Here is a 25,600-nt window from a genome sequence, read left to right as displayed (position 1 = left end):
TGGATCCAGGTAATTTGGTTGGAGGCTGACACTGTTGCCGAACAGGCATTTTGCTCCTACCAGCTTCTGTGCTTAGAACCATGTGGGCACTAACTCCTGGACGTATGTGGCACCTGAGATACCTGTCTCCCAGATGCCGGAGGTGGGGGACTGGAGAGGCAGCCCTGTGCTCGGCTCACTAGCTGTGTGCTCTCTACTTTGGGAGGAAGAACATTTTCTGGATGGAGGCAAGGCCAAGCCTCAGAGACTGCTCCCCTCCACCCCCCCAACCCCTGGCTTCTTTGATGGGAAATGAAGCACTTACCTGGTAATCTCAAGACACACCCTCCATTTGGAGTGAATGGTGCAGGGGAGAGGACATGTGTGGTGCGAAGACCTGAGACCTAGCCCACAGGGATCCCAGGAAGGCTGCAGATGGTGGGGCTGGTGGTGGTTGGGGAGGCTTTCCACAGTGAACTCTCGACTCCCCTCCCGCTCAGCCGCCCACGCCACCAGTGTTTGAGCTGGCCAGGTGGAGTTCAAGCATGAACCTCGTGAAGACCAGCTCCAGCACTAAACAATGTTATGATTACCAAACACCTTTACCCAGATGCCCAGCTCACTGCTGACGCTGGGTCAGGCACGCCCGTTGCCGTTCCCTCCCTCTTTCAGCCGCTGGTTCTGGTCATGTGCTGTCTCCAACCCCCTTCCGGGGGATCACTGTCACTGCCCCTCCCTGCCCACCCAAATCCACTATTAAAGTCACGCTCCAAACTGTCATTTTCTTTTTAATTTTTAATCAGTCTGTGTCAAGAAAAAACAGGATTTGATCAAGCTTCCAGCTCTCACCGCTCTATCAGCATAGCAATTTTATGAACAAAAAAAAAGAAAGGAGTTTTGTTTGTATTTGTCTGAAACCCAGAGGAGAAAAAGAATCAGATCCACAGATTAACATGTATTTGAAGAGACATTTCGGGACTTGGGAAATGTGTTTATCAATCATTTTTTAGGAAGGACACCCAGTGGGCCCCGGGAGGGTACAGTGGGCGTGCTGGATGGACTGATGGGTAAGGCAGCAGGGGACCCCAAAGCAGGAGGGCAGAGCCATCCATCTTTGGAGCCTGTGGACTTTGCAGGACAAAATAAAAGGGGTAAAATAATTCAACCTCATACTTTATCTGGAAGAGGAGGAATGTGTTTCCAGATAGAATTTCTGTTTTGGAAAATTAAATCTGACTGAGTTTGGGAGCGGGGACAACTCTTAATAGTTAAAAGGAGAGGGGCTCACAACTGAGATAAACTGTCAAGTGGAAGCTTTTAAAAATGCTGAAACAAAACATTACCTTGGTTACTTCTCCACCATGAGATGTATTTGAACACACTCTGACCATGTGTAAAGTCACAAGGTTTAGCCAATGCCGTGGATCCATGTGCTAGACCATGAATACAAATACTGACGACATTTCACCAAAGGACAGCACGGAGGACAGGAACTCTACCTTTTGGAGAAATTTCCAGAAAGCAGAGTCTGCCTGAGTCTTTCCTTTCCATTCTCAGTGGAACTGCCACGTCCCGCTTTAATCTCGCCTTGAGTAGGGTTGTCCAGTGCGAGGAAGACTGTCCCAGGGACACTTGAGAACCTTCCTTCGGGAGCCTGCAGGGGGCGCGCTGCTGCTCTTCCAGCAGCTCAACACAGACTTCCCACAGAGGCTGGGCCATCCGAATCTGGAGTCCGGAGACAGTTGGAAGCGGATTTTAGAAGCGATTTGCGTAATGTGACATGCTTTCAGAGGAGGCGGGTAATACTCGTAAGTCGGCGGGAGGTGGAATTTGGTGGATATATGCGTGGAACCGTCTGTCCCATATTCTGCGGCATGAGTTACCCTTAATACCTTCATCCAGGACTGCTCAGGGCTGCCCCTCATCCTGCTGTTCTTCACTGGTCTTGGCAAATCCTCAAGTCTTATTTTAAAGCACTGCCGCTGCCGCTTATCAGCCTCGCCCTTGAGTCCGAGATGCACAATAAGAGTCACTGTCCCCATGTTGTTGATAGATTAGAAAACTTGCTCCATCGCCCCCAAGCTCTGTCCTCCAGAGGCCTCACTCCAAGGTACACGGTTCCCATCCCCAAGGGGGTAGCAGAATCATTGGGACTTTCTCCAGTTATGGATCTTCTTCCATTAGAGGGATCTCTGTAAAAAGAGATGGTTATTAAACTGCAAAGAAAGAGACAATTATCATACTAATATACTGAAAAATACTGTGAAGATCTGGAATTGTGAGTTTCAGTAAAATAGAGTTCCTACTTCCCTGGTAGCTCAGATGGTAAAGAATCTGACTGCAATGCAGGAGACCCAGGTTCGATCCATGGGGTTGCAGAGAGTCGGTCACGACTGAGCAACACAACACACAAATCAGTAAGAAGATAATGCCAAGTTCCACGTATCATTTAACAAGCAAACAAACCAGCACTTCTGTACATAATTAGCTGGAAAATCTCATATCTAGCTCATAAAAATTAAACTGTTAGGCTTCAACCACGTGTCCTAATGGTAAAGGTTACAAGTTCAAGTACAGAGTTCTCCACAGGGAACCAGGAGACCCCTAAGTCCACACAGTTACTGTGACTTACTGCCAATATAAGCTGGAATGAGTGCTTTCATTTGTGAAGTGGTACTGGCACTTCCTCCCCTGGGAAATGAGCCCTATTTAATCTGATGCATTTTTATTATTTTACCATGATCTGCAAGATGCTTTTCCTTGCAGTAGCAAGGAAGTAGTAGTACCTTCCTTCTACTTCACACCTGGTAAACATAGCCTGTATGTACCCAGAACTTCTCCAGGGTGGGCCTTCGGGCCCGGATGTAGGTCTTCCCTTTTAGCATGCATGTGTTACCTTGATCCTGAGCACCACTTTCAGAAGTCCTGCCTAATTAAGGGAAAGAGAAGAAAAGCATCCTGGGTTACGTGGATGCTATGAAAATCAAGTTCCGCCCACCTAGCCTTTCTACTCTGGATGGCTTGGTGCTCTTTTGTGCCTCCTGAAATTGCAGTTAATGGGCTCATCACTTGTGAGGTGATGACCCTTCCTTCCAATAACTGGCCTTGCCCATGGCCTCTACGTACAGCATGCAATTTCAGCTGAGAGAGACGGAAGTTCTGATTTGACCCTGAGCTGGGAGCAGGGTGGTGGGGGGTGGTGGTGGTGGGCTGCACCAGGGTGGCTTGGACCTCGGGGTCAATGCTTACCATCTGCAATGTCGATGCCCGGGCTGGTGGATGCCACCTCCCCCGCCGTGCTGGGAGCTGTGTCAGGGTTGTCGGAAGCAGGGCGGGTGCTCCCTTGGCACATGGGAGGTGAATATAGACTCTGGAGCAGCTCCGAAGAGCCTGAGACGCTGTCGCAGGTTTCTGACTCCCCCGGGCCGGTGTCTGTGTCCCCTGAGCCAGGGTATGCTGGGGGGCTCTGGTCGTCCACGGGTAAGGGGCAGCCCTGGCCCACAGAGGCCAGGTACCCGGGGCCTAAGGCACTGAAGCCGCCGCTCACAGCCTCGTCATAGGACGGGAGCATGACGGGCACGCCATCCACCACCACGAAGTCAGGGTCGCTGCTGGAACTCCTGGGAGGTCCCCTGTGGAGAGCAAATTGGTGCCAAGGTGACAGGTCACCCCGGGAACGAGGCCACAGCACCCACCCATTGCAGCTGGGGTCCTCAGGGCAGCGGAGCCAGAGGTGCAGAACATGGCAGCCGCCCTGCCGGGTCCCCTCCGGCAGATGATGCATTCACCAGGGCCACGCTCCAGGCGGGACAAGCTTTTCTTCTCCTCGCTGGCCCCTGCCCTCCATCTCCCTCTTGCCCTTTCCTGCCCGCTCTGGGCTCCATCATCTTCTCCTGCTATAAACTCATGGACAGGGGACTATGTGGCCCATTCCAACTAAGCATCCCAAGGTGCCCCTGCAGTGTCCCCTGCTGGAAATGGAATAGCATCATTAAGGGCTTGGGAAAGTGTGGACCTTAGGTGCCCCTGTCAGTTACCGCTGCACTTAGGATGCTTCCTGTTTGTTTTCTGTTGCGGTCTAAAACTCACTCATTTTCAGTCAAGACAGAGAAGCAACAACAGGAAAAAAAAGAGGAACTCTTTCCAGGTTTGTGGGCTTGTGGTCACCTGAATCTAAGCTTCACCGTGCTGCCAGAGTGGGGGTCCCCTTACCCTGCCATGCACTCGGCTCTGGCCTTGCCCTTGGTCTCCCTCCGGTCCCCTGCACCTTCCAGACCTCGGGTCTGAGGTCAAAGTCAGCTCAGCTGACCTCTCTCTGCTCCTGGGCCCTAGAGGAACTGGGGTGGCTAGTCAGCGGCCAGTGGGACTCGGTTCCTTATCTTCTCGGCTGGGAACTGGTCCTGAGTGACGTGGCCAGAGGGTAAACTACCAGGAAGAGGGACAAGTCAGCTGGGTGGGCAGGCCACGAGCTCCGCATGCTGGCCTCCACAGGAGCTCTGAGTCTGAGGACTAAGAGGTCTGGATGCTGGCATGTGGGGCAGAGGAAAGCACCAGGCTGTCTCTCTCTGACACTTGAGGCCACTGGCGTTTTGGAGCATCTTGCTTGGAGATGCTGTCAGGGTCCTCTTGTTCCACCATCCTTAAGGCCATCCAGAGACAGAGGGAGATTACAAAGTTTATACCCTACTCCCAAAGACGGAAGCTGGGAGGCAAGGAAGAGTCTGCTTCAAATCTGGGTTCTCTTCCCTTCCATGGCCCTTATGAGTGGATCTTGGATCCACTGAGCTCCCCTACTCCCCAGCCTGCCCAGTCTCATGCTGGCCTCCTGCCTCACTTGGGCCTGCCTACCTTTTCAGTCTTTTTCAGCTTCAAGTTGCCCAGGTCAGGGGGACCCCAAGGATGCTTCTGTTCTCTGTTCTCCCCACAACAACAGCTCTCACCAGGGCTCCCATGAGCTGTCAGCCTCTCCCTCGCTGGTCCCAGCCCCATGGACTATCATCAGCATCTCTTCCTAGTCTACGGCTCTGGGACCAGCAGAAAAAAACCCAAAAACCCCTTCCTGGACCTGCCCTGAGAATCTATCATCACTCTGCATAGCTGAGACCAGTTTCCACATAGATAGACAGTAACCTATGAAGGAAATATTCAAGGAATTAAAAAAAAAAAGTATAGTGAGTGTAAGGGACCATTTTAAAAAAATGTCTTTAATATTTAAACTCTATCCTTATCCTGGAAACTCGGTTCCCAAGCCTCTGTAGAAAAATAGCTCTATAGGCCACATTCAAATACTCCATGTACTATAAATCACAGTATGTAGTTTAGCTTTCTCCTTGTAACCCCTAGGCCTTCTTTAGATAGTCTAATTGCTCCATGATAGAACATGGTCTCTTGACTCATAAATAATGTGAGGATGGAGAGTGCAGGTGATGGGTTCGAGAGGAAAGAAGGCTCTGGCACTTCAGCAGGGGCTTGGCTGTGGCCCCAGGATGGTGCTCACACACACTGTGTCTGGCGAGGATGCAGGGGCCCCTACTCCCACCCCCCACCTAGCACAGCTCCGAGGCTGGAAGAGTGGGGTGCCTTCAGGTCATGGGGTCCCTGTAGCAGGTGGGGGGGGGCACTGTTCTGTGGGATGAGGCTGTCCTGGGGGTGCGAGGTTGAGAGAAAAGGTGGGATGCTGTCTCCAGCAGCCCTGCCTGCTTCCCTCTTCCGCGTCTGGCTGGGAGTGTGAGTGTGGGTTTTCCTGGAGGGCCAAGTAGGGAGTGGTTAGTCCTGGAAGCCGCCTCCTCCTTCACTCAGTAACACTCCGCCGAAAGAGTGGTACACGCGCCCACAGAGGCCAGCCTGTCCCTGTGGGCAGAAACACATGCCCTTGGGTGAAGCCTGAGGTCCCCATGTGAGAAGCTCTCACGTGGGCACAGGAATCCAGGGGAATATGTGATGCCTTTGTGAATCAGGGAGCTCTGGCTAACATCCTGTGATGTTCGGTGCCCCGCTTCCCTTCTCCTGATGCTCACAAGCTCATCCTGGGGTTTCCTAAATGACTTCTCCTTTCAGGAACAGTGATCCGCCCACAGCAGCGCTGGGTGGCTCCTGGTTTTGCAGGGTGCTGGCATGCTTGGTCCAGGATGAGTGGCCAGCACCAGAGGGGAAGGGCCACAGCCGCCCTGGGCACTGAGATGGCCAGACCTGCCTCTGAGGGACTTTGACAGCCTCCTCTCGATGATGACGAGCGCGAGGATGAAGGCACTGAACCCAGCTCACTGGTGCAGCCCAGGAGGATGGAGACCCCTCCACCTGCCCACAGGTCCCACTCCGAAAGCTCAGATCCCACCTGGAGGCAGAAGTGCATCAGCCCTGCTCTGGCCCCCAAACAGAGCCTTTCTCCTTCCTGAGACTTGCTGAGGTTTTGCACACTGGTTTGGAAAACTGTTGGGTCACGCACCTTGGACCTCGTTCCTAATTAGTTCTGTGTATTTCTTACCGCCCCACCCCACCCACTGGCCTTGTGGCCTGGAAGCTCTAAGGTACATAACGCAAGAGCCACAGACACATAGTAGGCAATGGGGGTGCCCTGGGGGTGGGGAGGTGTGGGGCGTGCATCTCTGACTCTGCTCCCCTTCTCTGTACCATGCACAAGGCCTGCCTTGAGAATGTCTAGCCAGGGAAAGAGGGAGACAGGGGTTCATGGTTGGGGGTGGGGGTAGGAGGGTGGGGGAGGCGGAAAGAGGGAAATGAATGAGTCTGTCTCCACCTTGCAGACAGACCCCAAAACCTCGCAGGAAAGCATGTTGGCTTTCTCCCCTACTCCCCTCAGAAGCTGGGCTCTGTACCCCTCGAGGCTGACCATCCTTTCTCTTTGCTGCTCCAGCCGGCTGCACTGAGCCCGGCCCTGGGTGGCTGTGGGCTGCCCGGGGCCTCAGCACTGACCTGGGGGGAAAGTGGGCCTTGAACTTGGTCTGGAACATCCTGGCCAGGATGACGAGCAGCAGCGCCAGCAGCACGCTGGTTGCCGTGAACGCCACGATCTTCCACGTGGTCAGGAGGGTCTCGTGGGTGCTGGGCCATGTTTGCTCTGCCGGGAGAGAGAACAAAGCAGCTGTGAGACTGCCAGGCTGGGCTCGGCGCTGGGGTGCCCACATGCCAATGGCTGGATGGGCCCCCTCTCCTGCCCAGGTTCACGTGAGCATTGGTGGGCCTCCACATGTGCTGTGTGAGTGAATGCTTCCCCCATGTGCCACATCCAGGGGGAAGGTGTGCAGCCATCATCCCGGCTTGGGGCAGGGGGCCGTGACTATGCCTGGAAAACACTGGGGTGGGCAGGCAGAACTGGGGCAGGCAGGAGACAGTGGTGCACTGGTGCCCAGGTCTTCACCACGGGGTCCCTACCCTGAGGCTCTGAGGCCAGTGGTGAGGATGGTTTGCTAGCCATTTGTTATCAAGTAGGAAGCACTGAATATTCACTGGAAGGGCTGGTGCTGAAGCTGAAGCTCCAGTATTTTGGTCATCTGATGCAAACAGACAACTCACTGGAAAAGTCCCTGATGCTGGGAAAGATGGAGGGCAGAAGGAGAAGAGGGTGTCCGAGTATAAGATGGCTGGACGGCATCACCGATGCAATGAACATGAACTTGGGCAAACTCCGGGAGATGGTGAGGGACAGAGAGGCCTGGCATGCTGCCAGTCCATGGGGTTGCAAAGAGTCTGACACAACTGGGCAACTGAACAACAACAGGAAGCACTGAAGCTTGCAAAAGGCTTATGTTTTTGGAAGTGAGAGCAGGTCTTGCCCATAATGACATCATCTGGGTTCTGATATGTGTCCTTGAGAAAGGCAGAGTCCTACATTGCTTGGGTCACACCCCGGGCTTGTGTCCTTGTCAGGGGAAGGTGACAAGGCTGGGAGAAGACGGAGTCCACAGTGGCCGGGTCCTTCCATGGGTGCTGGGATCTAGGGACCCCATTCAGAGGGTCCGCATGTTAACCTGGGCATGGGGGGGTGGTGGTGGTCGGGAAGCATCGGCCACATGGAGCCATAAAGATGAACTTCTACATCCTGTTCCTAAAACTGTGTGTGGGCGAGGAGGGCCGGGGACATGCCACCGGCTGCTGCGTGTAGCCTGGACCTGGTCCAGGGACGCTCTCCACGTGCTCACCTGACTTGACGCAGTAGACCTGATAGGATGGAAACCACTCCCCATACTGGCAGGTGATGTACTTGTAGTCACTGGTGAGGCTGTAGCCGGGGTCGCAGTAAAACTCCACCACGGTTCCGTGGTTGTAGCGCTCACAAGGTCGCGGGTGGCAGATGAAATCGCCGTGACTCACCATGGGAGGTAGCGGACAGACTTGGGCAGTTGGGGAGAATAAGAGTTTCAGAACCACATGCTTATCCTGTCCGGACCCTCAAAACAGACATAGCTGGGAGAACACCTCACTCAGAGATGTGCTTATACACGAACCATCACTCCAGTGAGGCTGAGCTGTCCCCAAGATCGGCCCGACTCCCGGCCCTTCACGTGAGGTCAGACAGAAGCCTGTGACAAGATTCTGAGCACGTGCGGCTGTCACATGGCATCGTAAGTTACATCGTGAAAGAGATGTTCATCATCCACTGCAAAGAGTATGCCTACCTAATAGATAGCATTAAGCCACTCTATTAATAACGCATGCTATTATGTGCCAGACAACCTAGTAAATAAAACTAAGATGTTTATGGGCAAAATCATCACCGAGACTGAGCCTGTTTCTGCGGCTACGGGAGTAATCTGGGACCGTCCAAATCCCTGGGTGTCCCTGACCTGATTCTCAAATGTCCTCCTCGAGTTTGGGCACTGACACATAGGCGGCTCTGTGCAGGCGAAGACCACAGCCTCCCCATCACAGACCCCCTGACCAGTGGGCACGAGGCCTGGGACCGGGGCTTGGTTCTGCCACCAACATGCGAAGTGACCTCACAAAGGTCACTTAACCCAACTGAAGCCTTGTTTTTCTCCTCTGTAAAATGGAAGCTTCTTCTGCCCTTGATAATTTTTTCTGACCCTCATATTCTATGATTTTTAGGGGCGGGGAGAACAAGTGGCTTTGTTTCCTCTCTTGAACCTGTCAACTACAAATTGGCACTTGCCAAGAGCATTTGCTAGTGACTGAACAACAAGATGGGCATGTGCCATCTGCCTCTGTGGAGGCAGTCGCTGAGCTCCAACGCCCCGAGGGGGTTCAGGGTATGGTGAGGCACTCTGTGCTCCAGGGGATCTGAGGCGATAGGTCTTTGGACAGTTCGATATTTTCAGGAATTGATTTCCTGATCTCGATTGTTGCATCTCTTCATATCTAGAAAGGGCTTCCCTGGTGGCTCAGGTGGTAAAGAATCTGCCTGCAACGCAGGACACCTGGCTTTGATCCCTGGGTCCGGAAGATCCCTTGGAAAAGAAAATGGCAACCCATCCCAGTATTCTTGTCTGGGAAATTCCATGGACAGAGGAGCCTGGCGGGCTACAGTCCATGGGGTCGCAAAGAGTCATATGTGATTCAGCAACTGACACTACCAGGGACACTCTCATATCTAGAGAAGCTCTAGATTCCTTCATGGTGACATCAGCTCCTTGTGACTAGCAGAAAACCTTTTGTAAAGTAAGCGCTTGACTGCAATGAACTCTTCCCTTCACCAAAATCTTATATATTGACCTTCCCCTACTGCCTCTTTGGAGCAGTCTCTCAGAGCTATTTCCCGGGCTGCAGTCCTCATTTTGCTCCAAATAAAGCTTTTCTTGAAATTCTCACATTGTGTACCTTTTTTAGTTGACAAACCCAAACTCTGGGATGCAAGATAAGAACAGTTCTATCTCTGGATCCAGAAAGATGCTTTCTGTGGAGTTGCTGATTGCTCACCTCTTCCTGCAAAGAGCTCCCTTTCCTCAACAAGAGGAGCTGCCATGGCCCTTAAACACACTCGAGAAACAATCACAGCCCAGACCATCGAGGCCAGCTACAAACCTGCCATGGCCCTTAGATACACCTCGAGAAACAATCACAGCCCAGACCATCGAGGCCAGCTACAAACCCGCCATGGCCCTTAAACACACCTCGAGAAACAATCACAGCCCAGACCATCGAGGCCAGCTACAAACCCGCCATGGCCCTTAAACACACCTCGAGAAACAATCACAGCCCAGACCATCGAGGCCAGCTACAAACCTGCCATGGCCCTTAGACACACCTCGAGAAACAATCACAGCCCAGACCATCGAGGCCAGCTACAAACCCGCCATGGCCCTTAAACACACCTTGAGAAACAATCAGCCCAGACCATCAAGGCCAGCTACAAACCCACCATGGCCCTTAAACACACCTCAAGAAACAGTCACAGCCCAGACCATCGAGGCCAGCTACAAACCCACACCTGTGGAAACCGCTATGAGCTTTTGACCAAAACAAGGGAGAGTTAACTTCTGAGCCTCTTCCCAGGGACACCCAAGCCCCGGCCAGAGGAGACGCACAGGCCAGCCTCTCAGCTCACCCCATGCAGCCACGTCTGCAGGGAGCTGCCCGCCCCACTCAGGCCGCTGGAAGGCATGTCTGGAGCTCTCTTCCAGTAGGAACCCAGGCCCCCTGGAGACGGTCAGCAAGATGGGTCCACCCCATGGGGATGTCCCATGGTTTGGGGCCTGGAGGCTCTTAACAGACACTATCTCTCATTCTGCAAAGGATGCTGCAAGGCAGTTCCTGCTGGCCTTTTTTTCAGAGTTGAGACAGAAACTCAGAGAGGTCAAGTCCTCCAGGAGCAGCTGGAGGAATGGCAGGAGCTTGGGCTGAGTTCTGGCTCAACTCCTCACCAGCCAAGTGACTCCGAAGAAGTCACTTCTTCCCTCCAAGCTTCAGAGGTCTCATCTGTGAAATGGGAGCATCTGAGGGTTGGGAAAGGCTGGCCAGGCCTCCTTTCAGAGCTGAGATGACATAAGTGGGCAGGCAGGGACAACCAGGACCCAGGAATCTACAGAGAAGGGCCATAATGAGGCAACTGCCTCTGTGGGTGATGAGAAAACCGACATGGGCAACGCGGTTCCTGAGATGAGCAGAAGCAGGAATTCACTGCCATCGGTGGGCAGGCGGGATGAGAGTGTCCTAGTGGCTGAGCCCCTGTGGAAGTTAGAGCTGTGACGGTGTATCTGGTGAGACCTGGAGGCTGCGGAAACTCAGACACCGTCTGAGATAACCCACCACACCCTGGGGCAGAGAGGGTCAGTGGGAAATGCCCCAGCTTCTCCCCCTGCCCACACTCCTTTTGGACAAAGCCAGTGGGGAGGCAGCTGACCAGAAGGTGGTAGGGGAAGGTCCAAGATGAGGTTTGAGGCCCACAGGCCCAGGGCGTGCTCCATGAATGGTGGCTGGCAGGTGACTACGCCTCAGGTCCCATGGGCAGACCCCGGCAGAGTAGGGACCAGGGCTCTGGCTTTCCAGGGCATTCTCTGGTTTTCCAGGGCGTTCCAATCCTGGCAGATGCACGCCCTCCACAGAGCTTCCCAGGGCCGTGGAGTCCCATCATCTGATGCACTTCCCGTTCCACAAGCAAAAGCTTCTGCCAAATCCACTACCTCCAGGGTATTCCACGTGCCTCTCCAGGAGGTGATCAAGGCAGCAGGAGAGGAAAGGGAAGGGAAGGACGAGGACAAGCGAGAGAGAAAGACCAGCATCGCGAGCTGGCCCGGGATGCCAGCTGGGATTCGGAGCAAAGACCTCTCCTGCCACGGTGACTCTTCCATGAGAACACAGTGAAGGGAGAGAGTCCACATGCATCTGGCCCAGGGAGGGGCCGCCAGGCTCTCAGAGCCGCATTCCTGGGCGAGGCGATGCCTTGGCTGCCAGAGTTACGGGGAGGTCTGGTGTTCCCTGTGTGGTCAGCCTGACAGAGATGTCTGCTTGACAGAGATGTCTGCCACTTCAGCAGCCTCCAGGGCAGCCAGGTTCCCGTGGCCACCAGGGGTCCCCCTCCTCCGCACCCCCCAGGGGTCCCCCTCCTCCGCAGTGCCCTCCAGCGCTGCAGAGGCTCACGGGGAGGCTGGACCTCTGCTGGGAGAGGAGGCCCTTTCCACGGTTAAGGCTTCACAGCGCAGTAGGGCTCTCCTGCTAGGAGCCTTCTGGACAAATCCTCAAGGGTCCCCCCTAGGATGAGAAAATCACCAGAACACTTTCAAGGACCTGAAAACGACTCTACTACAAAGCCACAGTCATCAAGACAGTATGGTACTGGCACAAAGACAGAAATATAGATCAATGGAACAGAATAGAAAGCCCAGAGATAAATCCACGAACCTATGGACACCTTATCTTCGACAAAGGAGGCAAGGATATACAATGGAAAAAAGACAACCTCTTTAACAAGTGGTGCTGGGAAAACTGGTCAACCACTTGTAAAAGAGTGAAACTAGAACACTTTCTAACACCATACACAAAAATAAACTCAAAATGGATTAAAGATCTAAATGTAAGACCAGAAACTATAAAACTCCTAGAGGAGAACATAGGCAAAACACTCTCCGACATAAATCACAGCAGGATCCTCTATGACCCACCTCCCAGAATATTGGAAATAAAAGCAGAAATAAACAAATGGGACCTAATGAAACTTAAAAGCTTTTGCACAACAAAGGAAACTCTAAGCAAGGTGAAAAGATAGCCCTCAGATTGGGAGAAAATAATAGCAAATGAAGCAACAGACAAAGGATTAATCTCAAAAATATACAAGAAACTCTTGAAGCTCAATTCCAGAAAAATAAATGACCCAATCAAAAAAATGGGCCAAAGAACTAAACAGACATTTCTCCAAAGAAGACATACAGATGGCTAACAAACACATGAAAAGATGCTCAACATCACTCATTATCAGAGAAATGCAAATCAAAACCACAATGAGGTACCATTACATGCCAGTCAGGATGGCTGCTATCCAAAAGTCTACAAGCAATAAATGCTGGAGAGGGTGTGGAGAAAAGGGAACCCTCTTACACTGTTGGTGGGAATGCAAACTAGTACAGCCACTATGGAAAACAGTGTGGAGATTTCTTTAAAAACTGGAAATAGAACTGCCATATGACCCAGCAATCCCACTTCTGGGCATACACACCAAGGAAACCAGATCTGAAAGAGACATGTGCACCCCAGTGTTCATCGCAGCACTGTTTATCATAGCCAGGACATGGAAGCAACCTAGATGCCCATCAGCAGACGAATGGATGAGGAAGCTGTGGTACATATACACCATGGAATATTACTCAGCTGTTAAAAAGAATTCATTTGAATCAGTTCTAATGAGATGGATGAAACTGGAGCCCATTATACAGAGTGAAGTAAGCCAGAAAGATAAAGAACATTACAGCATACTAACACATATATATGGAATTTAGAAAGATGGTAATGATAACCCTATATGCAAAACAGAAAAAGAGACACAGATGTATAGAACAGACTTTTGGACTCTGTGGGAGAAGGCGAGGGTGGGATGTTTCAAGAGAACAGCATCGAAACATGTATATTATCTAGGGTGAAACAGATCACCAGCCCAGGTTGGATTCATGAGACAAGTGCTCGGGCCTGGTGCACTGGGAAGACCCAGAGGAATCAGGTAGAGAGGGAGGTGGGAGGGGGGATCGGGATGGGGAATACATGTAACTCCATGGCTGATTCATGTCAATGTATGACAAAACCCACTGAAATGTTGTGAAGTAATTAGCCTCCAACTAATAAAAAGAAAAAAAAAAAAAAAAAGGCCCTGAAAACATCACAAAAGGTCAGAAGAGGCCCTATAAATACAGGTGTGTTATGCTGACACATGCAAGTGTGTTATGTTGACTAAAAATTGTCGCTCTCCACTTGATTCTACAAGAATGAAGGAATCAGCCATTGTAGTCACTGACCTTCCACACCTGAAAGGAATTCAGGGTAGAGATCAGGAATGAGGCACTCTGTGCTCTAGGACAAACTGGCAGAACAGGCCTTCGGATAGTTAGATATTTTCAGGAGATTTTATAAGCCCAATGTCTTGCATCTTCTCACATCAAGAAAAGCATTAAAATCATAAGTGGAGACATCTGCTCCTGGTGACTGGCAGCAACCTTCTGCTAAAACGTGTGCTTGACTGCATGCATCCCTCGTTACCAAAATCTGACCACCCCTCTCCTCTTCAGAACAGTTCCTCGGAGCTATCTGAGAGTCCATTTCCCGGGCTATAGTCCTCATTTGGCCCCCAAATCAAACTGAACTCACAGCTCTCAGGTTGTGCATTTTTTTTTGGTCAATGGTTTTCAGCAGCATTTTCCCCTCACTTGGAGGATAAAGAGCTGTTCAAATCATCACCTGGACACTCAGGCAGGTGCCCTGATGTGCTGAGGAAGGCGTGGGCTGACTGGATCCTGTATTCAAAAAAGGAGGGAGGTGGTACAGCATGTGCATTCAGGCATGGAGGGTCCCAATTCACGTTCAAATCCCAGCTCTGTACTGCCAAGTCAGGGGGGTTAGGCAGTTTGCTTAACTTCTTTGGGCTTTAGCTTCCCCACCCATGTAGTGAAGGAAACAATTCCTAACTCTTAGAGTTGTTGTGAGGATTAGAATGTGCATGGAACATACGTAACACAAAAGTCCAGACCACAGCAGGCACTTAATAAATAACAGCACTCGTGTCACTGGAGTCCAAACTTGCTGGGTGCCCAGGCCACCCTCCCCATGCCAGGCACTGCCAGGCCCTGTACAATCAGGATATCTGGATTGCAGCAGGTGGGCTCCAAACATTCCTGGAGGGAATCAGGAAGCATCTCACCAGCAGGTTTTCTCAGAGGCCGGATAAAAACCATCCAAGGTAGAGGCTTTGACTCTGAGAATGTCATAATCAGTTGCTAATAGAGATGCATTTGCCCCCTAAGTAGAAACATTTATCTTCATACTTCGCAGTGTTTCTAGCAATTGCACCTGGCCGGCCATCAACTTTGCTGAAAAGGAACCCCCCATGCATCCTGGTAGGGATAGAAGGTGGGGAGTGTTTCTTTTAACTTGGAAGTTAATTATAAACTTGGGAAGCTTATTTTAAAATAACAGTTTGGGGTTATCTTGAGCTCAGGGAACTCTTCCTCTCATTACAGGGTCTCACCATGGGGTTCAGGGCCTCCTTGGTGGCTCAGTGGTAAAGAACCCACCTGCCAGTAAAGGAGATGCAGGAGATGAGGGTTCAATCCCTGGCTTGGGAAGATCGCCTGGAGAAGGAAATGGCAGCCCACTCCAGTATTCTTGCCTGGAGAATCCCATGGACAGAAGAGCCTGGCAGGCTACAGTCAATGGGGTCACAAAGAGTCAGACACAATTTAGCAACTAAACAATAACAACGCCATGGGGCTAAAGTGAGTTCTGCTACTCCTCTCCTCTCTTACTGTTCCTGAGAGGCAGACAGGAAGTTAGCACAGAAACAACCCAATAGGGGCTAGAATTTCAGGCTGATCAGAGGGCAACTGCCCTTCTTTAGCACTCGCTTAGGCTCAGTTGGAGGCTCAGGCCTAGCAGTTGCTAGTTCTAGGCAAAATAATAACCCGTGAAAATTCGTGGGTGGTGTGAACAAAAATTCTCCAGCAATTCTATTTTTTTTTCTAAATGTTTCTCACAACTTCAGAAATTATTAGCAACAGTTATGGGTTTTGTGAAACTTGAAGTTTGAACCTTGGGTGGCTGCAGGCAGAATGCAAGTGAATTGGCTGAGACTCGGCTGGAAATGGACCATAATTACTATCTACCTGGAGTCACCGCTCTGCCCCTGGCATTATGATGAGGGGGATGGCTCCTTCCTGATCAGCAGGAAAATTCCTACCTACCCACATGGCTGCAGAAAAGAGTTACCACCGTAGTTAGCCTCTCAAGGGCCAGACTGAGGGGCAGAAGCTGGGGTGCAGGGGCCTGGGAACCTCAGTCTGCCCTGGGATGGCCAGAGTTGGCGCTGGAAACGCCAGGCACAGGCCTATGATTTCTCCCAAATAAGCCCTCCTTTCCACCCAGCCTCCTCAGCACCCCTCCAGCAGCCTCCTCTCCCCTTCTCGAGGAGACCCCCCCTCCCACCTGCTGAGTGTCCTTCCTCACCCACTTCTGGCTATTTCCACCTATTCAGGTTTAATTCTAGCACAAACACCAGCTTCTTCACCAAGCCCTCCGGACCGCCAGGCATGATCTCAGAATTCCCAGGCACTTTGAACATTTCCTATTCCTCCTACGTGCACAGATCCATCAACTCCCTCAGAGCAGGGACTGTGTCTTATAAACGGTGACTCCTACAGCATCCTGCACTATTTTTTAATAAACACCTGTTAATCAAGTGAATGAAAACTGCAGAGTCTTCATGATAAGCCAGAGGCCGCTTCCTCCCCCCTCACTCTCCCACGGGCAAAGAGAGGCCATTTTCATGCCATTTCTGGTCCCTGTTCTTTAACAGCGGAAAATGCTGAGACACAACAATAAGTTAATCAAAGTTTCATGACAACAAAGCACAACCCAAAGATTCGTGTGCACAGTGGCTTCCTGGGCGGCTCAGAGGGTAAAGAACCCATCGGCCAGTGCGGGAGACAGGAGAGATGTGGGTCTGATCCCTGGGTCAGGAAGATCCCCTGGAGAAGGAAATGGCAACCCACTCCAGTATTCTTGCCTGGAGAATCCCATGGCAGAGGAGCCTGGTGGGCTACAGTCCATGGGGTGGCAGAGTCAAACAAGCCTGAGTGACTAACACTTTCACATACAGATGTCTTCGAAAAAGGCAACAGGGATCTGCCAGTCCTGACTCTAAGAAATACGCTGAAACATGTATGGCCGAGTCCCTTCACTATTCACCTGAAACTATCACAACATTGTTAATCAGCTATACCCCAACACAAAATGTTTTTGGTGTTTTTAAAAAAAGAAAAGAAATACACTGAAATAAAGAGGCCAAGATTCCTAACACATTTGGGACAAGACTGTTGGTCTCTTCCCACGATAAACCTACCAGAAGTACAGATCTGGGGCAAGAGGGTATCTGGTGAAATGCATTGTTTAACCTGAACATCCTTTAATGCATTTGGACAGCATTTAGAGCAGAGTTGTGCGGTGCTAGTTGAGGAAAGGTAAATGTGGGGGTGGGGAGAGAATTAAACCGAATGTTAAAATAAAATTCAGCAGCTGCCAATCTGGGGCATGGCCAATGAAGCATGGGGTGGGGGTGGGGGGATAACGAGAGAAGATGCTCAGGACTTCCTCCTGAAACACGGGTACAAACGAAACACGGGAAGATTCTATTCCTCAGCTGGAAAAATCCCTACAGGCTCTTCAAAGAGCTACTGAAGTTTTACAGGCCTGGCCCAATGACAGCTGTGGGCAGTGGCCTCCATGGATGGGCATCAGTGGGTCCAGGGTGTCCCGGCTGCTTTGTGCTGGGCCAAAGCTCACATACCCAGACTCGGAAGGACTGCCCCCTGGAAACCCCCTCTTCAGTCTTCCTGAGAGAAGGCCACCATCTCCCCTTTACAGGAGCAGCCTTTACAGGGTCAGGAGAAATCAGATTCCTTCCTTAATATCACACAGCACCTCTGCAAACCCGGAAGAAGCCAGGGTTGAGCCCCACAGAGCCTCTCCGTGGGGCTGCGGTGGCAGTGCTTCCCTGAGGGCCGGGCGGTCTCGTGAACCAGCAGGGGTTTAACTCTCTGGCTGCCCAGGAGATACAAGCAGCGCCTCCAGGGCACTAGAACAACCCCAAACGCTCCCACACATTGCCAAGGCCCCTAGCATCACTCTCCTCCTGCCCCTCACCTTCAGCTCTGGCCCCAGAAAGAGCCCTTTCCACCTAGCTGGCAGGATGCCTGGAGATAGGGGGTGGGATGAGAGAAGGGGAGGGCTGCCTTCTCCTACCCAAGTCACCACTTCCATCTCTCCAGCCTCTGACAGTTCCTATAGGGGACTCCTGGCCTCTGCTGGTGAGTGTGGCTGACCACAGGACATGAGGATGGAGGGGTCGGAGGGCTCCACGGTCAGGCAGCAAACGCCACCTTGTGTATGGTGGGCCCACACCATGCACCCACCAGTGTGTGGCTGGAGCATTTCCATTTGCTCACACGCAAACCAACCCCAACAGCTTCTCTCCTGTCCTTCTACCCATCCAGGTCCCTATACCCACTGTCTGAACTCGGGAAAGACTAACTAAGCCTACTGCCTGAAGGGAAATGAAGCTGGAAAGAAAGGCTGATGCATGTCTAAGTGCAAAAAAAAAAAAAAAAGATTCCTCAACCACCTCTATTTTGTGTTATCAGCACTGGGGCACCCGCCTGGGCATCAATACAGGAAGCGATTTTACTCGGACAGGCTGTATTTCAGACCCTCTGAAGGAAAAGCCTCTTCACATACTTGTTCAAGTATTCTGATTATATTCTTTAGCTCCTTTCTTTAATTAAAAATAAATTTATTTATTTGGCTGTGTTGGGTCTTAGCTGCAGCATGTGGGATCTTTCGTTGCAATGCACAGATTCTCTAGTTGGGGTGCTCGGGCTCAGTAGCTGTGACATGTGGGTTCAGTCACTCTGCAGCAGGCAAGACCTGAGTTCCCCAACCAGGGACTGAACCCATGTTCCCTGCACTGCAAGGCGGATTCTTAAACACTGGACCACCAGGGAAGTCCCTTGCTCATTTCTTAATTCACTTACTTACATATTTTTTGAACCACCACTGAAACTAGATAATGCATTGATTCTGTCCTCCTGGGGCCTAGGAGAGACAGAGGATAAGTAAGTAAACAAATGAATATTGACGTGGCTGGAGGAGGCCTCGCCTCTGTCTGTTAGAAAAGACGTCACCCCACATTAAGTCTCACACACAGGAGGCAGTGTGGGCAACCTGCCCCCAAGGGTCTAGACGGCACCTAGGACCAAACGGATGTTCTTTTACACACAAGAAGATCTCAGATGTAAGCTGGTCCTGGCAGGGGGTTAGAGAACCAGGGGCACAAAACTTTAAAAAAGGCCAGGCCCCCTCGCTCCCTTTAGGGATGGAGAAGGGCCAGAGGATGGTGTGCACCCCACAATGAAGAAACTGAGGATCCCCCAGAAATCAGAGCAGCTGAAGGCAAGGACCCTGATCTGGGACAGGTGATCAAGGATGTGCGGGGAGGAACATCCTGGGCAGAGGGCGTGACACAAGAGGGGGCAAGCTGGAGGCTCGAAGGGAGGAGGGGACGGTGGCCATGGGTGACAAGACAGGGGAGCCGGCTGCACAGCCAGGGTGAAGAGGCAGCCAGGGAAGTGTGGGGGCGGCCCCCTGGGCCCCGTGGCAGGAAGCGGAGATTTTATCCTGGGTGTCAGGGATGCTGGGAAGAGCCGGCACAGACCTGTCTTCACCAGGAAGCGCTGGATGCTCTGCGGAAGCCAGACAGCAGAGATGGAGGTGAGGAGGCTGTTAGGTAGCTGCTGTCATGGCCGGGCGACAGAGGACAGTGGCCTCCTGGACCAGGAAGTGGCAGGGACACGGTGAGAAGGAGAGTGACGGGATCTATTTGAGAACCTTCTGTTTCTACAACAGGACCTGCTGAGAGATGGAGTTTGGGGCCAGGATGACCCCAGATTTCTGCCATCAGCACCTGGCAGGACGGTGATGCTGTCCACCACATCAGGCTTTTGTTTGTTTTGTGGGAAGTGAGAGGTAGTGAGAGCCTGGCTTTGCACTGGTTACGTCCAAGCTGCCAGTGAGACAGTCATCGAGGTGTCGATCAGGCAGCAGCAGAAAGTGCCTGTGGTCAGTACAGAATTTAGGCATCGGGGAGTCCCTGGTAGCTGAGTGGTTAGGCCTCACGGCTTTATTCGCCACAGCCTGGGTTCAATCCCAGGTCAGGGAATTGGGATCTCTACAAGATAGCTGGTAAGGCAAAAAAAAAAAAAAAAAAACACACCACCCAAGTTCAGGAGTGATGAGCTTAGAGATAAGACTCAAATCCATGAGACTGGGTGAACTCACCCAGGAAGAGAAGGTGGAGAGAAAAGAGGAAGGGTTCCCATCCAAAGCCTGAGCAATCAGTTGACGGGGAAAGAGACTGGCTAAGCAGCCTTGGATGGACCACCAAAACTAACACGCACGCATCCTCAGTTGTTTCAGTCGGGTCTGACTCTTTGAGATCCCATGGACTGTAGCCCCACCAGGCTCCTCTGTCCATGGGGTTCTCCAGGCCAGAATACTGGAGTGGGTTGCCATGTCTTCATCCAGGAGATCTTCCTGACCCAGAGACAGAACCTGTGTCTCCTGCAATGCAGGCAGATTCTTTACCACTGAGTCACCTGAAGCTAAGATAGGAAAACTTCTGAGCAGGAGGAGTAGTTTCCAGCAAGCTGAGAAAGATGGAGACAGGGTAGGGACCCTGGATCTGGCCACATGGAAGTCCCTAGTGGCCTTGAGGTAAGTGATTTCATTAGCGTGGTGAGCGGCCAGAGAAGAGGGGCATGTGAGCTGAGGAGGGGTGCAGTGGGAATGACAGTTAATAGCGAGTCTAAGGGGAAACTGGCTGCACAGAAGCAGCCAATAGGATGGCTGGAGCGTGGGGTGGGGACCCTGCCCGCCCCCATAGGAGCTGTGGACCTTGCTCATATGCCCTCTGTGGGAGCGGACCAACGTGGAGGACCAGGCTGGTTGATGAAGGGTTGGAGGAGGAACGCAAGGTCACCATGAAGGTGAAAGGACCTCTGGTCCTAAGTCCATCAGTGAACAGACTGGCCTTTGACAGGAGAGGGAAGAAACCAGAGGCGGACACAGGGATAAATGGCCAAAACCAGGGTGATGGAGACATGGGGAACTTGTGGTCTGAAGGCTCCCACTATCTGAAGGCAGTGTGAGATGAGGCATTGCTTGGGGAGGGGAGACTTAAAGCTGAGAATTATACATCCCTTATCACAGTCCGTCACCCATTTATATATTTCATTACGTGCAGAAGAGGAAAATGAGGTTTAAAAATAGTCTGTGTGTCTTGTGAACATTCACAGAAATTATTGGGGGGGGGGGGGGGGGACAGAAGAATGTAGAATGTGACAAGTGCTAATTATTTGTTTTGATCCTTCTGAGCCGTATTTGGATTGCCTGTTTCCATCCTTAGTCTTCCAAAGGTCCATGCGCCGCCACCCAGCCCTGGCTGGTCCTCACGCAGGGAGGAGCCGGCCCTTCAGGGTGCGCCCAGATCCACCCCACAGAGCTGGTGGCTGCCAGCTGCTGCCGCAGTCTCATCCCCCTCTTCTTCCCGGGCACGGAGCTGTCTGCACTGGCCAGCATCCTTTGTTTCTCTCTGTTCCTGTCAATGGAATGTGAGCAGAAGTGGTAAATCCTCCTCCAGGCCTGATCCACGGAAGTCTCCCAGGCTCCTGGCTCTAGAATCAGACAGTCCCCCCAGGGGGTCCTTAGAAACTGCACCTCAAAAACAGCAGAGGCTCCACTGGTTCCTGGATGGCTGTGCGCAGAGGAGGCCCTGGAACACCCCCACACACTGATTCCGCATGTGAAAACAAGCTTCTATTTTGTTCGAGCCACTATTCTCTTGTGGGAACCTTGTTCTAGGATGAGTCTACCATACATTCAGTATGGAGCTCGCCTTCCTGCAGTTCACTGCTAAAAAGACGGGCACCCACCCTCCCTGCCGTGTTAGCACTGCATCTGAAGAGCCTCTGACTGATTTCAGTCAGTGGCCCCTCAACCCCGCACATCAGCTCTGTCTCACGGGTCTGGGGCGGGTCCTCAGTGTGGCCAGGTCTTCAAAGTTCCCCAGGCGATTCTCCTGGGTGGTCAGAGCCGAGAGCTGGAGAGATGAATTTTCCTCTGTTCTCGCCTTCTGAGATGGAGGGCTTACAGAATGCAGTGGCGTCAGTCAGAGAATTAAGTTGCCATGGCGTCTGGTTGGAGTCTTTACTTCCATGAGACCCTTGTTTTCCAACTGCCGTCCATGGACTATTGGCTTTGGGATCAGCCAGGAGCTTATTAGAAAATGCATAATTTAAAGCCAAACCCCAGGCCTCCTGAATCAGAAACTTCGTTTTAGAAAGATTCCCAGGTGATTCACACACACAGTCTAGTCTAAGAAGAGCTGCCCCAGACCATGAGGAGGCTTCGTAGCTGAGCTCAGCAGTGATGAGACAGAAGTTGCTCTTAATATAGAATCTGGCCCTCAGCTGGCCAGACAGAGCGCAGGGAGGTGGTGGGATGGCCGGCGATTCTGTGTCTCAAGTCCAAAGGCATCATCATCTCAAGACCAGAAGCATGATGTCGCAGCAGCTCTAGAAAACTAAGAGAGCAGGCATTGCTCTATCCATGGATGGACCCAGGCAAACCCCTGCCTTCAGGACTTCTGCTGGCTTCCAATAATCAAAACTGCCGCTGTACCGGCTGGCTCCAAGCCTGGTGGCAGTGATTCCAGGAAGCTGGCTGGCACCCTCCATGCCAAAATCATAGCTGTTTCCAAGGCTACCTCCCAAACCTTGCTTTCAGCTCAGGGAAAATCAATAAACATTATATTGCATGTAACATTTTCCACTTTTGTTTTGTTGTAACAACACCAAAGGCCAATAAATGTGTCCACTCAAGGAAGCAAATGAGGAGGCTGGACCTTTGCTTATTTCCAGATAGGATGGAACATGGTGTTGACTTGCTCAGAGACTTGCTGACAGATGAAATTTAAGATCACTATTATTCAGCAGCCCCAAAGGAGGGGTTCTGGTCTACTTTTCATCTCAGAGTCACCACATTAGGGTGTCCCTGAAGAAAGACACTATGCATCTGATGAGGATGGGGAAACTTCAATGCCAAAAACAAAAAATACAGTTTCACATAAGAACCTGAAGAACCTGTTTTTGGAGACATACTGAAACCATGCAGGAGTGCACAGCTGAGGGAGCAGGTATAAAACCATGATTTGCTCTGACAGCTTTGGGCAGTGGAGGGAGGCTGGTGTTGGCCTCTAAAGCCGACATGCGTTTTTGGGTACCGATGACGTACACTTCCTTCTTTGTAGTGACTTGAAGACCAGAGGCTAAGCTGAGTTTAGCTTCACTCACCACAACACAAAAATAAATCATAAGACATCTGTGGTGTCAGTGTTTGGTTGTCTGGGAATGTCTTCGCAAATAGGATTCCTACTCTTGGAACATCTGATGGTTATCAGGGCATCTTAATTTTTTCAAAAATTATCCAGATTTCTCCCACCAGAGGCAGGCTTGACTTTTTAAAGAAAAATTTAATTCTATTTATTTATTTTTATTTCTTGGTGGCTCTGTATGGCATGTGGGATCTTATTTTCCTAATTAGGGATGGAACCCACACCCCCTGCATTGGAAGTTGGGAGTCTTAATCACTGGACCAAGGAAGTCCTTAACTTGAAAGGGAGAGAAATCCGGGGCCCAAGATGAAAAAGGTGTGTGGGGCTTCCCCGCAGATGGCCCAGTGGTAAAGAATCTGCCTGCCAATGCAAGAGACACAAGAGACTCGGGTTTGATCCCTGGGTTGGGAAGATCCCCTGGAGTAGGAAATGGCAACCCACTCCAGTGGGTTCATTCACGCCTGGAGAATCCCATGGACAGAGGAGCCTGGCGCACTACAGTCCATGGGGTCGCAAAGAGTTGGACACGACTGAGCGCACACACGGACACATAACACAGAAAGCTCATAGGCAAGCGAGCACTTAGGGTGGATCCCTCCTGTCTCTCCTTGCAATTAGCAAACCCTTCCCCCTGAGAGATCATGCTGAATATACAATGTTGCCAGTGTATTTTTAAGTTCCTTCCCCACAAATTGGACAAAGGAACCATGCTGATACCTTAATATATTGATTTTCTGCATTTCAAGCTTTTCTCCCATAAATGTTTTATTAAATTTCTCGTGCCTTCTTGTTCTTTTCTGTAATCAAATCCCAGCAGATGAAGAAATACAGAATTGAGTAGTAAGTTCATGATGATGGGAAGCCCTTCCTTATGCTTGGCTTCTAGCTGAGTGTGAGTGAATGCACATGTGTACCCATGTACACTTTTGTGTATGGTCCTATACTGTACATAGAAAATAAGCAGCTATGTTTCCTGCTAGCACAAGTGCTTCTAAGGCTTACACAGTATTTCTTAGTATTCTGCTAAAACAAAAAAAGCTAGTCTGTGAAAAGTACCATGCTCTTCTGACATCTGAATATATTTGAAAACTGTTGGCTTAGAAGTTGTGGACAATGAAAAAAGGGGGGAAATTCAGCTAGAAGAACAGGGAAGGAGAGTGTGAAAAAGGCCAGGAAGGCATAACACATCAGTGGATGAATGAAAGACCCTAAGGCAGCCTTACATAGTGCAAAGCACACTTTCTTGGGTTGGAATCCTGGGTCAGACACTTAGGAGCTACGTGACCTTGGGCATTTCATTTAACCTCTTTCTGAAGTAGTTTTAGTTTCCATCATCTGTAAAACAGGAATAGTAACACCCACACTGTAGAGCTTTTATAAAAATTAGAAATAGTAGCTATAAATCAGTAAGCACAGTGCCTGACACAAAAACAGATGCCCAATAAACAGACAGCTACTATTACTGGTAATAATATTATGTATATATAGTAGTTACATTATGAGCCAATGAGAGAAAACACAGGCAGAAAAGACAATGACAACTTTCCACAAGCTCCTACGGTGACAGCAGCAAACACGCACTCCTCCACTTCATCCTGACAACCACTCTGCAGAGCAGATGCTGCTATGGACTCATTTACACAGAGAAAGGAATTGGGATTAGAGAAAGGGAAGTTCCTTGTCCAAGGTCAGACAAATAAATAGAACACCTAGGATTCGACCTGCAACAAGGCTTACCCTGAAGCTGTGCTCTCTCACGGAGTCTTGCCATGGGGAAAGGGAGTGTCGGCCACCCAAAGGTCAGATGTAAGAGCAATGGTTTCTTGATCTGCTAAGATGTGGGCTGTGCGAAGTGGAGTTAAGAGTCTGGAAAAGCCTTGGAGCCTCTAGAGACAGAAGAAAGGTGATGGGGGGAACCCTGATGGACACAGAGCACTCCTGTTTCACACATGGGCATCGGCAGGATGCTATAGACAGGTCCTGATGAGAATGAGCTCAGGACAGGGCTTAGGGAGAGTCCAAGAATGCAGGTCAACTGGGGTTTGTGAAGTGTTACAGATGGCCCTTTAAACCTGACATAGCTATTATTTTCCCAGTAGTCATGTACAGATGTAAGAGTTGGACCATAAAGAAGGCTGAGCACCAAAGAATTGATATTTTTGAATTGTGGTGTTGGAGAAGACTCTTGAGAGTCCCTTGGACTGCAAGGAGATCAAACCACTCAATCCTAAAGGAAATCAACCTTGAATATTCATTGGAAGGACTGATGCTGAAGCTGAAGCCCCAATACTTTGGCCACCTGATGCCAAAAGCCAATTCATTGGAAAAGACCCTGATGCTGGGAAAGATGGAAGGCAGGAGGAGAAGGGGACATCAGGGGATGGATGGCACCACTGACTCAATGGCCAAGAGTTTGAGCCAACTCGGGGAGATAGCGAAGGACAGGGAAGCCATGGAGTTGCAAAGAGTCAGACACGACTTAGCGAATGAACAATAGCAATAAGAGGTAGA

At 50.9% G+C, this 25,600-nt stretch overlaps 1 protein-coding gene across 7 annotated transcripts in view; it reads right to left on the bottom strand.

The window, feature by feature from the left end:
- Positions 1 to 759: 759 nt before the first annotated feature.
- Positions 760 to 25,600, bottom strand: part of SUSD4 (sushi domain containing 4) — a 138,315-nt gene continuing 113,474 nt past the window's right edge. For 6 of the 7 annotated variants that reach the window (XM_070474463.1, XM_070474462.1, XM_070474461.1 and 3 more), the window contains 4 exons: positions 8,136 to 8,334; positions 6,910 to 7,054; positions 3,229 to 3,611; positions 760 to 2,171 (listed from right to left, as the gene is read on the bottom strand). In XM_070474463.1, the coding sequence (XP_070330564.1) occupies positions 2,143 to 2,171; positions 3,229 to 3,611; positions 6,910 to 7,054; positions 8,136 to 8,334 (756 nt within the window). In that variant the 3' untranslated portion in view covers positions 760 to 2,142. The remainder of the gene's footprint in view (positions 2,172 to 3,228; positions 3,612 to 6,909; positions 7,055 to 8,135; positions 8,335 to 25,600) is intronic. The other variant, XM_020879470.2, reaches the window with a different exon arrangement.

This window comes from Odocoileus virginianus, chromosome 11 (genome assembly GCF_023699985.2).
Source record: "Odocoileus virginianus isolate 20LAN1187 ecotype Illinois chromosome 11, Ovbor_1.2, whole genome shotgun sequence".
In the NCBI taxonomy this organism is placed as follows: Eukaryota; Metazoa; Chordata; class Mammalia; order Artiodactyla; family Cervidae; genus Odocoileus; species Odocoileus virginianus.
The sequence above is the reverse complement of the archived record's forward strand: the minus strand, read 5'-3'. Positions and strand labels throughout refer to the sequence as shown.